We start from the raw sequence: 14329 nt of genomic DNA, 5'->3' as shown, positions 1-14329 counted from the left end.
TGGGGCCCTAATTTCGTGTGTGTCGAGCCTTGATCCCATTACCTCTGGGTAAGAGGCAAGCGCCCTAACCACTCCGCCTTGGTGTCTGACGACTACCTTACGGAAGGTCACATATTGTGTCGACAATAGTGGTATATATAATGTCGAATGGCTAACCATATATACAGACATATATAAAGACCAACTCATATCCTCTGTGCCGCCGGAAATAAGTATAATGTTTACCTATAGATGATGTAATATATTCATATGTTGAATAAACGTATATAGTTCTAGTTACATATTGAAAAAAATAAGTTGTAACTCAAACCTATAGCAGCGAGGAGTAAATATCTTTGCCCAAAACTTGAGTATTTTGAAGTTTAGAGGCAACTTAACACAACAAGATCTCTGGAAGTTGTAAATGTGAATACATCAGTCATGATTACTTTGAGCATCAGACGGCAGATTCTGCCTTTTTACCACTGCTGGGCTAACATCTTTCGGTACGTCAAATTAATTACATATATAACTATATAGTAGGTTGGGGGAAGATGGGACAACTATAGCACATTATATCCAAATATCCTGATCAAATTTTAAATAATAAACAACGGTCTATCGAAGTTGCGAGGATGCGGTGTACAATTGTTTAAATGTTCTTTGTTTACCAAATAGGCGAAAAATAGAATGAAAAAGTGTCCCATCTTCCCCCATCCTACTATATAGTCTATTAGTATTTTAATAGGTACCCGGACAGCAAATGGAGCCCTGCTAAAGTTTTAGAACGATGTTTTTACTTCAACATGTTTTAACGACTATTGTTTTGCCGCTAACATAACTCATCGTTTTGTTCTTGTGAAACAATATATACAGTGGGGTGGGGGAAGATGGGACACCTTTTAACTCTATTTTCTCGTCCCATTTAGTAGTAAACAAATAACAATCAAAGATATATAAAACATATCCTTACGACTCCCACAGACCGTTGTTAATTGTTTAAAACACGATCAGGATATTTAGATATTATGTGCTAAATGTGTCCCATATTTCTCCACTCTACAATACTCGATATTATACGTGGTTGAAACGGCTTAAATTTATTGCTATTTTATACTTAGTTTTATCTTTAGCGTTTCTCTGTTTTGACAGAGGAAAAGCGACTAAGCCCCTGGACAAACGAACAGCAATTCAAGCATTGAATTCATTGCGAATACACGAAATGCCAGTTGAAATAAAATGCACAAGTTATGTTACTGACTTAATGCAGGACTATATGCGACGAATGCAAATAACCGACCAAGACAGAGACGACATGAAAATAATTCATGTTGCTGGAACAAAAGGCAAAGGTTCTACGTGTGTTTTCGTAGAAAGTATCCTCCAAAAACACGGCCTAAAAACTGGACTTTTAACGTCACCACACTTGGTCGAAGTTAGAGAACGTATTCGGGTAAATGGAAAACCAATTTCGAATGAAATGTTTTTCAAATATTTCTGGGAAGTATCGGAGTTGTTGCAGGTGTATGACGGGAACTCCGAGTTAAGAAAACCGAATTTTGTTCAAATGTTAACGGCTATGGCATTCTACGCGTTTAAGCACGAAACAGTTGATGTAGCTGTTGTAGAGACTAGTATAGGTGGCGCTTATGACATAACAAATGTAATTGACACTCCCGTTTGTTGCGGTGTTACGTCACTGGGTATAGACCATACGGAATACCTCGGAAGTTCATTGAAAGAAATTGCTTGGCACAAAAGTGGGATATTTAAACCAGGAGCCCCTGTTTTTACAGTTCCACAACCAGAAGAAGCAATGTCTGTGTTGCAACAAAGAGCCGTCGACAGTGGATCTGAGTTAATGGTTGTTCCAGAGTTTGATCTTTATCCCGGGGCTAAGAAATTAAATCTCGGTTTAGCGGGTTCTCATCAGAAGTACAACGCCTCGCTTGCTTTACAGTTAACGCAATGTTGGTTGCAAAGAACCTCACAGCAATATGTCGCTTCTGCATTAGATAGCCATACATCACAGGGTATATTTCCTATAAACCAAACCGTTCAAGAAGCACTGCAGGCAAGTCGATGGGAAGGTCGTTGTCACGTCATTAAATTTCCTTCTGTGACGTTTTATATCGACGGGGCGCATACTGAAGAAAGTCTCCATTGCGCTACCAAGTGGTTCAAGGAAGAAACAATGAAAGAGAAGTCGGCCCTCGACTCCTCTTGCGAGAAAATTCTGATGTTCAACGCTTCAACTAAGAGGAACTTCCAAAAGTTCTTGCAGATCTTGTTTCCTTGCGACTTTTCGCAGAGTATTTTCGTCCCAAATGTGGCAACCTTTAGCCCAATGGAGAACCTTGACCAAGCCAACGTTTCAATACCGATTGAAAACCAAATATTTCAAGTTTTTCGAAACCGCGACGCGTGGAGAGAAATATGCAATTCTAAAAATAGACCAATACCGAACGATAAGTCTACAGCGTTTCTTACAGTCGCGGATGCTCTTTCCGCAGTGGTAGGTAATCGTGACGTCGGTGACCGTAATAATTTACACAGCTTAAGATCTACACAGGAATACACACCTATGGATTTCAACGGCAAACACCTTCAAGTTTTAGTAACCGGAAGTTTACATCTAGTCGGTTCTTTACTTTTGATTTTAAAGAACATCAATACAAAATAAATAAGTACAGTATGGTGGGGAAAGATGGGATACCTTATAACTCTATTTTTCGTCCCATTTTTACTAGTAAACAATCAAAGATTTATACAACTATATCCGCACGACTTTCATAGACCAATTATGAAACACGATATTCGGATATTAAGTGCTAAAAGTGTCACAACTTCCCCCACCCGTATATTGTGGGGACCATGTACGAATGCAAATAAAGTATTTTTGTTTTGGCATCTTTTTTTGTTGGTGTACACTATTTCGTGTAATTTTACAAATATATATCCAGAATTTTTTTATTTTTTTGGGGTGGTATTTTTTTACGATTAATACTTTTTACTTTCGATAATAAACGGGGCAATATTGCAATCAAGTCATTTAAGTAAATCGAGCAATTAGTCCCCTTTCATGCATTAAATTGTCAATCCTTAGTAGGGGATTCCCATTATTTTCGCGCCAATTATTCCAAACTTAAAAAAGAAAAATTTATTTTAAGTGCGCATGTTTTACTCCGTTATTTGTATATGGGATTAAAATATGAACACAGAAATACTTTCTACGTGTGCCTCACTTGGTTACTTAGAAGATGACAAATATTTTAAGGAAGTTGATTGCTTGGGTAAGTTAGTTAAACTAAACACTTAAAAATGAACAGATATCATTTACACTTGGTGCTACTGGTGAAGACTGAAGAATTCTCCCCCTACATTATCTGCCAAATCTAGGCGTAACTATTATCTACTAACCCCTATAACCACCAGCCCCTGCCCCCAACTAATAAACTTTAACTACCAGTACCAACCTCTGACACTTTCCACCAGCCCAATCTGTAACATACTAGTATTAATAATGCCCATATTAATAATACTAATATATTCCATAGACTTAACCCAATAATATATATGTATATACAAAAAGAATAGACCTTAATAATAATATATTACATATATATTCGGCTGTACTTATTTCCTTCGTAACAATTAATAATATATTACATACAAACTAACACACTTATACAGACAGCATCAAATACTTGATCAAATATCTCCACAACGATGACAACAACCACAGCGTTCGTATCCAACTTGGTGAATCACAAATCCTACAAAATGATTTGATTCCTTTGTTGATTCATTACGCCAATGATGGTGACTTATTTCAAACTGTGTTAAGGTGGGATATTGTTTCAGTTGTTTGTTTTAAATCACTCTACAGAGTAACTTAGTGGTTTTATTTGCCTAACTAATAGTGTTAATGTTTTCCAGTATGATTTTCTAAATTAACAGACATACATTACAAAAAAATCTACAAATAATTACCCAGAGTTATCTCAATAGCTTATGCGTGATAATTCGTTCTGTTTCATACTCCTTGTCCTTGTGCTGCGTATAAGTCACCATTTATCTAACTTTACAGTGCTACTGCGCCAGGCAATTAGCAACTACAATATTCTACTGGAATTGCCAAATAAAATTAGGTTTGTTCAATAAATAAACAGATCGTCTCGTAAACTAATCAGCTTACCAACAGTCACATATCTTCACATTGGTTGATACTAAGCTTCTTATATTCACACAGATTGGTCGTCAATTTAACACAACCCACTTTGTTATGTTTTGGAGGGAAAGTCCCCAAAGACACTTTATTACATCATCACTTCCTGCAGATAGTTGCGTATAACCAAGGTTATAAAGAGGTGAATGTTATAACTCATTCGAAAATGCATGGAATAATTTGTTGTAACAGCCACTACACAAAAAGTCACTCCTGTTCCAGAAATTGGCATGGCAGATATATATTACATTCTTTGGCATGACACGACATGGTACATCGAGGACCACGAACACAATTGTAGAGCAGATTTGAACCTATATGCTAGATGCACGTGCACCTTAAACCTCAATAGCAAATCTGTTTAATATTTTTTTGACAGTAATGATAAAATTTGTAAGAATTATTTGGCAAAAAAACAATTTGTTTCGTTCACCTAGAAGTGACAGGTGTACTTTTAACCTGCACAGCTACACTGTAGATTTTCGGTTCTTATGAACACACTGTGTTGTATCTCATGAAATACTTATGTGTCCCAGGCATTCATTTTACAAATTAAATGACAGATTTAACTACACTGTTTTCTCATTAACACCTATATGCGTCTTAGGCCTTTGGAAGTGGAGGAGAAATCTGGAAAATTCTTTCGCAAAAAGTTTACGACGTCCTTGAGACGGAGTGGGAAGATAGAAGACCTGAGGTTGGTCTTCTTGTTGAGAGGATTCTGATTTTGATCCGAAACCTTCTACATATACCTCCAACCAACGAAGACCGAGATAAAACTTCAAACTTTTCATCTCACGATAAAATTATCAGGTTTGATGTTACAATGGTAGCAGAATATCTGAAAATATTTTGTAAATTTGATAATATGTCAAAGAAAAGTATTATATATAATATATATAAATACTTGAAAAAGTAACAGGAAAGTGAACTATATAATTTATTTTTCTAGTTATTTTTCTGGTTCTGTTTTTTATTGGTTACACTGCATTATTTTTGTAGTTTTATATATATGTATACAATATATTATTTTTGTAGTAAGATTTTCCTTTTAATTTTTTTTTTCTTTTAATTCATTGCAACCATTTTTTTTAAAGGGAGATGCACATAGCAGAGATCGATTCTCTCATCCTATATGTGTCAGGTTCCCCTACAGAGCAAGAATGGTGTCTTCATATCATCGAGATTATTTGCCTTCTTCTTAAGGAGCAGGTAAGAGCATAGGCTTCGAATTAATAACACAAACTATTTTTTTTCGCAGTTGCTATTTTTGGAAAAACATTTAAACTCGAGAAAATGTACTTTACAGAAAGGTTTGTTCTGAAAAGACTCTTTTTTGCAAGATTATTAAGATCTGTAATACTTAAAACCTGCAGAAGCACAAAGCATAAAACTCAATAAGGACTAATATACAATATATTTAGTATAATATAGTAACAGTAGTCCTGTTGAGTTTATATAGATATATTAATACTACATAGTATTAAAAACCATTTCCCCTCAGGTTGCTGAGACTCTCGGTAAAACTGGAAAGAAGAAATCTGAAAGTGAGCGGCAGAAAGAAGGAGACGAACTTTTGAACTTGAGGAGAATAGAAGAAACAAAGAAAAAAGCTATGAGAGCGAAAATGAATCCTTGGTATGTGTGATTGTGAAAGTATAGGAGTATCTGGAAGTATATTTTACATTGGTGTTTGGTATGGCTTATATTTCCTAGGCCTTTTGACGTACTGTGCTATAGCATAGGATCTTATCTTTGTACAATAGAATACATTTGAATTGTGACCAGAAAAATGTTTTGTAACTTGTTCATCATCTGTTTTAATTATATTTTTTTCAACATTTTTCAACGTTGCTACCATTTGATACTCTTAAGCGGGCACGAGGTTAATGAAACAAAACACCTGTGTTATAACGACTGTCTTTGCTCCACTACGCGATGATAACCAAGTTACATTCATTCATTTATTGTTACATCACTATTGTAGCATTATGTTTCATAATAAACTGCACGACAGGCACTCAAGGTTTGGAGGTACCTTCGTGCACCGTGGCACAAAATCAATTTCCGATGAGCGGGACCTTATCGTGCATAAGGCGGTGCGACAATGCGACAAAGTTACGTTCGACGACGGAAAAGCAAAATTGAAAAAAGCTCGAAACCGTCGAGCTCTGGTGCAAGACGATGTGAAATGGTGTGTTTGTGGTTTTATTCGTCATGGTTTTTGAATTTTTGGGTACACACGTTTGGGACATTGTTTAAATGCAGTTACACCCATAGTTGTCAAACAGGGAATCTCATTGATTAATGTGGTGAATGCAATATACTATAGCTCTGCTTGTTTGTATAGACACCTAACAGCAGGGTAAAGCTGTTTTATTTTAGACATCATGGGCTTAAGCATATGTCACCTGTTTTAATTTCAATTTTATTTTTAATAACTGTCGGTATTTACTGCAAGTTTGATCGATTTTTCAATTAAGGTACCTTTACAATTTATTCACCTAAAACTGTGTTTTTACTGTTTCACCATCATATTTGAAACCTTTAATTTTCCCATTTAAATAGATATTTTGTGCCCCTAAAAAGGGTTTAGCCGCCAAAATGGTTTAAAACATTTTCTGTCATAGTTTAGAATTAAATAGATAATTTTCCTTAACAGCCGATCTTCGCTAAACATCCGAAATACTTTGAAAGAGTTTTGTTCTCGCTTGCTTGACTCTTCATACAACGTGCTCATGAAAGCCGTGAAAGATCGTTTATCACGTGAAAAAGCTCAGGATCACGATGAGACGTATTACTTCTGGGCCATGAGCTTTTTCCTCCAGTTTAACAGGTGGATTAAATTTAGTTTATTTTTTCTGTGTATGTGGTATATTAAACATTTTTTAAGTTTGAGGTCAATTAAAAATAAAATCCATTTTAAGTTTGGGGTCAATTAAAATTCTGTATAATCTTTTAGTCTTTTGTCCATAAATCCATTTTAAGTTTGGGGTCAATTAAAATTCTGTATAATCTTTTAGTCTTTTGTCCATAAATCCATTTTAAGTTTGGGGTCAATTAAAATTCTGTAGCGGGATTTACAATTATGGTTCCACAAAAGTTTCAGCACATGAAAATTTTGATCCTTACTTCAGTTACTTGCACCTCTTTTTGAGGAGGTTTAATATTTTGGAATGCTAAATTTAAATTGGTTTCCTAAACCTGCCAGAAAAGCTGTTTTTGATTCACATGATGCTGAATAGCAAATGTTTATACATTTATGACAGACATTGTAACTTCCGTGTTGATCTAATATCGGAAACACTGCAACTGGAAACACTGCACTACCTTGAAATGCAGATGGTGACTTACTTTGATTTGATGGGAACAGACAAAGATGAGGCAAAAGCATGGGGAAAAAGGTGAATGAATAAATGAATAAATAAGATTTATTTCATCACTTCGGCAACGACAATGAAGAACGGTAAAGTTTACAAAAGTGAAACGACGGGTACTAACGGTAAAACAACAGTTGTTGAAACATGCTGATTGATGAAAAAAGTAAAAATGTTTTAAATAAAAGGCGTGACCGTTAGTCTGTTACACCTTAAGTACAATACAATGTAAAGGGTTCTGTAGTTGTGTATTTTATCGTTCCTTTGTGCTTCAAGATGAATGTTATTTAACTCATAGAATATGATATGATTTATTAAATTTAACTAAAACACAGAGAGAAGACAAATTTGTAGGGTTGATGTGGCTGGTGTTGTTTATCTAAGATTAATATTAATTTCCTCTTCGAATGAGATAGTAAAGTTGAAGTTTCTTAAAGATAAGGGGATTAGCAGTAAAACAACAGTCTTAACAACAATTATTACCCAGAATGCATCTGACACTGCGTTGTTATCACGAGTTCCTGATGACTGTCCACACGATGGAACAAGCGAGTGACACTTCATTGAAAGAAGCGTCGAAAGTTATTTTAAGTAAGATTTTCATTTTTTAAACATTTTTAAACTCGTAAAGTTTTGTTAATTTTTTTTCGTTTTTTTAAGCGCGCTGGTATAACGCATATTCACACTGTAAATTTATAGCCATACATTAAAAATGAAAAAATCCCCTCCCCAAAAAACACAAATACCATACTTGGTAACTCGTAAGCTGATATGAGGTGTACGAACACCTGTGTTATAACAACTGTTGTTTTCCGGCCATGCGAGGATAAAATAAGTTAGATTCATTCACTTTACTTAAAGTAGTAGATGGGGAAAACTAACAAATATAACTTTATGTTCGGTAATGGGCCAACTCTTGCCCAAATCCCAGGTCCCATTACATGTTACGCTGTAGCGACTGACTCATATATAATAGAATGTGCATATACAATGTTGGGGTAATGGGCCAACTCTGGCCTAAATCCCAGGTCCCATGACATGTTACGCTGTAGAGACTGACCCATATATAATAGAATGTACATATACAATGTTGGGGTAATGGGCCAACTCTGGCCTAAATCCCAGGTCCCATGACATGTTACGCTGTAGAACCTCACCCATATATAATAGAATGTGCATATACAATGTTGGGTAATGGGCCAACTCTGGCCTAAATCCCAGGTCCCATGACATGTTACGCTGTAGCGACTGACTCATATATAATAGAATGTGCATATACAATGTTGGGTAATGGGCCAACTCTGGACTAAATCCCAGGTCCCATGACATGTTACGCTGTAGAGACTGACCCATATATAATAGAATGTGCATATACAATGTTGGGTAATGGGCCAACTCTGGCCTAAATCCCAGGTCCCATGGCATGTTATGCTGTAGAGACTGACCCATATATAATAGAATGTGCATATACAATGTTGGGTAATGGGCCAACTCTGGACTAAATCCCAGGTCCCATGGCATGTTATGCTGTAGAGACTGACCCATATATAATAGAATGTGCATATACAATGTTGGGTAATGGGCCAACTCTGGCCTAAATCCCAGGTCTCATGGCATGTTACACTGTAGAACCTCACCCATATATAATAGAATGTGCATATACAATGTTGGGTAATGGGCCAACTCTGGACTAAATCCCAGGTCCCATGGCATGTTACACTGTAGAGACTGACCCATATATAATAGAATGTGCATATACAATGTTGGGTAATGGGCAACTCTGGCCTAAATCCCAGGTTCTATGACATGTTACGCTGTAGAGACTGACTCATATATAATAGAATGTGCATATACAATGTTGGGGTAATGGGCCAACTCTGGACTAAATCCCAGGTCCCATGGCATGTTACACTGTAGAGACTGACCCATATATAATAGAATGTGCATATACAATGTTGGGGTAATGGGCAACTCTGGACTAAATCCCAGGTCCCATGGCATGCCTCACTGTAGGACGTCACCCATATAGAATAGAACAATACTAACAATAATAATTTATCAACAGACAATATCTTCTATGTGGTCGAATACAGAGAAATATTTCTAACTTTGCTTCGAAAATTTGACGAAAGGAAACAAACTCGTGGTTTCCTGAAAGACGTCGTCAAAGCGACTCATTTGTTTCTAAAAATGTTTGAAAATTATTGCAAGTTAGTTTGTTTTATTATTTTCTATAAAAATATTTGATGTAGTAATAACTGACTTTAGTTTTTCTGTTACCTGTGTTAGAAAAAAAAAAATCCAAAATTTGTTTAGCTGAATATTTGGCCTGCCAGTGCTATTTTAGATTAGATATCTCACTGCTTAGTGTGACTTTACTTTTGTATAATGCTCCTCAAATAAATTTGAATTTCTCTATAAAACATTTTTTTAAGAAAATAGACCTGTATATAGTAATTTTTTTACACAATTTAAATTTTTAATTTAGATAATATTTACAAATATTTAGAATGTTTTTTAGAATTTGCTTAATTTAAGAGAAAATAGGACTTAGGTAATATTTTCTATTTTTTTATTTTTTATTTGCAGAGATAACACAGTGGTTGTTGAGAAGAGAATTCGAAGCAAGAAAAAAAAGAAAAAGGCAAAGAAACCAATGGGAGAGAATAACTTAACAGAAGAAGAAAGAGCATTAAAGTGGGGGGAAGTCCAAACGGAACTTAGAGAATTTCTGCAGGTTTTTACTAAAAGACTAAAAAATATTAAAACTTACATTTAAAAACACTTTAAATTAAAAACTCCCAAAAAACTATTAGTGTTATATTTCCAAATCTTACATATTTCTACCCATAATGCACTTGAACAGGAAACTTCCCCGGCAACTTCTGAAATTCTCGCGGCGGACATTTTTGATCCCACATCTGATCAAACAGAAGAGGAGCAACAGCGCACCACGGTGGTGAAAATACAACGATATATTCACGCTGGTCGGTGTAGCGAGGCAGTAAGCACGCTGCGAGTAGCAAGGTAGGAGATATTTCAGGATATTTTTACAAGTTATTTTTATAGACGCCTGTTATTTGGAAAATTATTGCTCTTACAAAAATATAAGTTTCATAAAATGCAAGTAAATATAAATTTGAGTGTATAATATTTTTTTATTTTCATAAATGGTTAATTGCAAAGGCACCACACCTGTATATATTTCTAAAAGCTCTGGTCTTTAAAGTCACAAAAATAATATTCTCTTTGCCTATTAAAACCGCACCCGGCACAAATGCAAGTGGCCAGCCTTCTATAGTAGCCCCATTTAAAATTGTCATTTATTTTCATGTAGGCTAAAAAAATATAAATTTATGAATGATATTTTTTTATTTTTATAAATGGGTAAATGCAAAGTTAGCCTTTGATTCTATTAACCCCCATTTAATAAGGTGGGTGAACCCCATTTAAATTAATGAATATCTTCAGGGAACTATGGCCAGAGAAGCAAATATTTGGTTCGGCCACAATGACTTCAGATGAAGAACTCACTTCATTACAAGAAGTTTGCCTCGCGGATCTTACAAGTTAGTTTAACACTTGCAGCTGAATGTTAGTTTAATATTAATGAATGAATTTGACTTTTATTTTCCCGCAGTGGCGTAATGACAGTCATTATACTTATAACATGGGTGTTTTTATATATTCTAATAAGTATAATATTAATAACTGGGTAGTGGATACATTCCAATAATATTTATAATAATAAATTTAACTTATTTTTCCTTGCATGGCGGTGTTTAATATACCCTATTAAAAAGTTGGTTTTAAGTCTGTGCATTTCAAATTTAAAAAATAGATATGTTTTTGATGGAGACAGAAAAAATATATTTTTTAGATATTTAAAAATATTCTTTTATTTAGGGGGAAAAAATAATGTTTTTTGTTTAATTTTATTTTTTAGGTGTAGCTGCTCCTCAGGATAATGAAAAGAGTGAAGAAGAGGAGAGTGATGAGGAGGTTCTCCCTCCTCCCAGGAGTACAGAAGTGGAATTCAACTACCAGGACTACTTGAAAAAGTGAGTTGCATCAGTTGATAATCTTTGTCCAGAGCATAGTAGTTACCTTGTTCATATAAACAACGTACGTAGTGGTCTGGCTGTTGCTGTTGTGATAATTGGCCAAATCTGACACCAAATCCTAGGGGCTCGACAAATACCTAATTCACATAGACGGAATAGGGTAGAGTGCTCCAACCCAGTAATCTGTTATGGGATGTCCAAACATGAAATATCAATGAAATTAAAAAGACAATCACCTACAAAGTTACATGCATGGTAACTTGTAAGCGGGCATGAGGTGTATAAAACAGAACACTCGTGCCAGCTTATGTTATAAGGACTGTAGTATTCATGTGGTAACAATCGTTTCTGCCCCGCCACATAAGGGTAAATAAGTTACATTCATCCTCCCAGGTTTGCGGATTCTCGCATCATGGTCCAATATGTTCGTTTACTCAAGGAATTTGATCAAAACGATGAACACGTGAATCACTGTTTGGTTAAAATGCTCCACAGAGTAGGGTTTACACTCAAGATGTACGGACTCCTGTTCCATGTCTCATTATTCCGTGTGTTTCAGAAGGTAAACTTTGAAATAAGATGTGTTAATATATAAGGTGACATGGTACCTCAACTTTTTAAACAGGGGTGACAGTAGCGTCCTAGTTTTACACCTAACGCAGCTTTTCCCAGAATCAAAAGCAGAGCCAAAGTATTTTGCATTCACCACATTAATCAATGAGGTTTCTTGTTTGACAACTATGGGTATCCCTTGCAAAATACTAAGGATAGCTTGCACACCCTGTACCATAAATAACACCATTGTTTATGGTTACAGGTTAACGCATCAGTGAGCACCAAATCCTCTAAAGAGCTCGTCACATTTGCTCGTTGGCTGCTTTCAAAGTTCCACGAGGTGGCAGCAAGGAACCCAACACTTTTCATGGAGATGTTATTCTGGAAACAATCAGCCGCAGAGGTTTATGATGTCACAGAAGGATATGGCTCCTTCTCCTCAGTGCAGGGGTCCGTAAAAAATAAAAATTCCACAAAGTTATATATTTACAAAGTTACATTCCAACAAAGATACACGTGTTTCCTTGAATAAGACACTTAAGCAGCTGCTCCCACTCAGAATCTAATTTTTGCTCCCACTCTGTTATGGGAAAAGTCTAAATTCGTAAAATGTCAGCCGTATATTACAAATATATGGCTGCCCAAAAATAATTCCCCACGAAGATATATGTAGTAACTCGTTAGGGTACGAGGTGTTTGAAACAAAACTGTGTTTTAACGATTGTTGTTGCCCAGCCATGCAAATGATATAGTTTTACAAGTTACATTCATTCATTCAAAGTTTTTATTTCCATTTTTCTATAGAATTAATTTAATATTTTGATTCTCAGAAAATCAGCGAAAGTTGTTTGGACCGACGATGAGGTGGCTGAACTCACAGAGTTGTTTCATAAATACAAGGACCAAGATATTGGTAAGTCTGCTTCTTTATCTTTTATGTTCAAACTAAATGATCTGTTTGTGTACATTCATAGAATAGATTCTGTATGTGACTCATATTTCTTGTATGTTATAGTTAAAACACAAACATGCTACAAGTTGAACAGTTTGTAATCCATCTTACACAATTACTCCAACCCAGTGGTCACTAATAGGTTGTTCAAACTATCAGCCATACATAAAAAAAACAAAACAACCACCCACAAAGTTGCTTACATGGTAACTCGTAAGCATGCACCAGGTGTATGAAACAGAACATCTGTGTTATAACCACTGTCGTTTTCCTGCCTTGCTAGGATAAAGCAAGTTACATTTATCTCATGGTATATCCTGTTATATCCAGATACAGTAGATGGAATATTATCCGATATCAGCAATGATTCAAGATCAAGACTGCAGGTGTGTAAACAACTCGTAAGACAAGGTCTTGCTCAAAGTATGGCAGAACTCAAGAAAGCTAAGGGGTAAGTTGGGTTAAAATATTGTTACTATATAGTAGGGTGGGGGAATACAGGACACATTTAGCACATAATATCCAAATATCGTGATCATGTTTTAAACAATTAACAACGGTCTATAGAAGTTGTGAGGTCACGGTTTTATAATTCTTTGCATGTTTTTTGTTTACTATCTAATGGGGCGAAAAAATAGAATAAAAGTATGCTTTCCTTTATGCGAGTGTTATTTAAGAATGAAAAGAAGGAAATCAACAGCAAAACAACAGTTGTTAAAATACGTGGCTGTTGCACCAAAAATATTGGGGTTATAAAATATTTTCTATACATCACATTATAATTTTTTGTTGTTTTATCTCAAACTTTAATCCCTGGTGATGTCCAAACATCGGCATCTTGGCTGTTGAAGTAAACACAGATGCTTCTAAATCTTTTACTCCTGTCTCTGACTGTTTAATTTAACTTTTATAAAATAAAAGTTAATTTATAAAATATAAAATAAAAGTTAATGCTTTGATCTTGTATTTTAATTTTATACAGAATTAAAGTGTTTCCACGATATAACTTTAAAATCAATATCTTACGTTTTATTTTTACAAGCTCAATTTTTTCCACCTTGTAATATTCAAATATTTCACAGAACAAAGTCAGTTGCATGGAGGGAGGACGATGTGAATGAACTTAAGATATTGGTGGAGGAATTTAAAAGCTCTAGTGGTATGTTGGTTTATT

General features: G+C 35.2%; 1 protein-coding gene and 1 pseudogene across 1 annotated transcript in view; both read left to right on the top strand.

The window, feature by feature from the left end:
• The first annotated feature begins 1201 nt into the window (after nucleotides 1-1201).
• Nucleotides 1202-3203, top strand: LOC149741171 (folylpolyglutamate synthase, mitochondrial pseudogene; annotated as a pseudogene).
• Nucleotides 2722-14329, top strand: part of LOC149741170 (protein timeless homolog) — a 15724-nt gene continuing 4116 nt past the window's right edge. Inside the window, exons 1-20 of the mRNA XM_089875155.1 lie at nucleotides 2722-3272; nucleotides 3673-3826; nucleotides 4232-4349; nucleotides 4815-5020; nucleotides 5305-5419; nucleotides 5712-5845; nucleotides 6225-6401; nucleotides 6870-7043; nucleotides 7477-7611; nucleotides 8072-8175; nucleotides 9650-9794; nucleotides 10174-10321; nucleotides 10451-10611; nucleotides 11056-11153; nucleotides 11531-11645; nucleotides 12042-12210; nucleotides 12466-12653; nucleotides 13034-13116; nucleotides 13486-13606; nucleotides 14238-14314. Coding sequence (XP_089731281.1) covers nucleotides 3191-3272; nucleotides 3673-3826; nucleotides 4232-4349; nucleotides 4815-5020; nucleotides 5305-5419; nucleotides 5712-5845; nucleotides 6225-6401; nucleotides 6870-7043; nucleotides 7477-7611; nucleotides 8072-8175; nucleotides 9650-9794; nucleotides 10174-10321; nucleotides 10451-10611; nucleotides 11056-11153; nucleotides 11531-11645; nucleotides 12042-12210; nucleotides 12466-12653; nucleotides 13034-13116; nucleotides 13486-13606; nucleotides 14238-14314 — 2704 coding nt within the window. The 5' untranslated portion in view covers nucleotides 2722-3190. The remainder of the gene's footprint in view (nucleotides 3273-3672; nucleotides 3827-4231; nucleotides 4350-4814; nucleotides 5021-5304; nucleotides 5420-5711; nucleotides 5846-6224; nucleotides 6402-6869; nucleotides 7044-7476; nucleotides 7612-8071; nucleotides 8176-9649; nucleotides 9795-10173; nucleotides 10322-10450; nucleotides 10612-11055; nucleotides 11154-11530; nucleotides 11646-12041; nucleotides 12211-12465; nucleotides 12654-13033; nucleotides 13117-13485; nucleotides 13607-14237; nucleotides 14315-14329) is intronic.

The sequence above is a fragment of the Ciona robusta genome, chromosome 1, assembly GCF_009617815.1.
Source record: "Ciona robusta chromosome 1, ASM961781v2".
Taxonomy (NCBI): Eukaryota; Metazoa; Chordata; class Ascidiacea; order Phlebobranchia; family Cionidae; genus Ciona; species Ciona robusta.
This window is presented reverse-complemented; position numbering and strand designations above follow the sequence as displayed.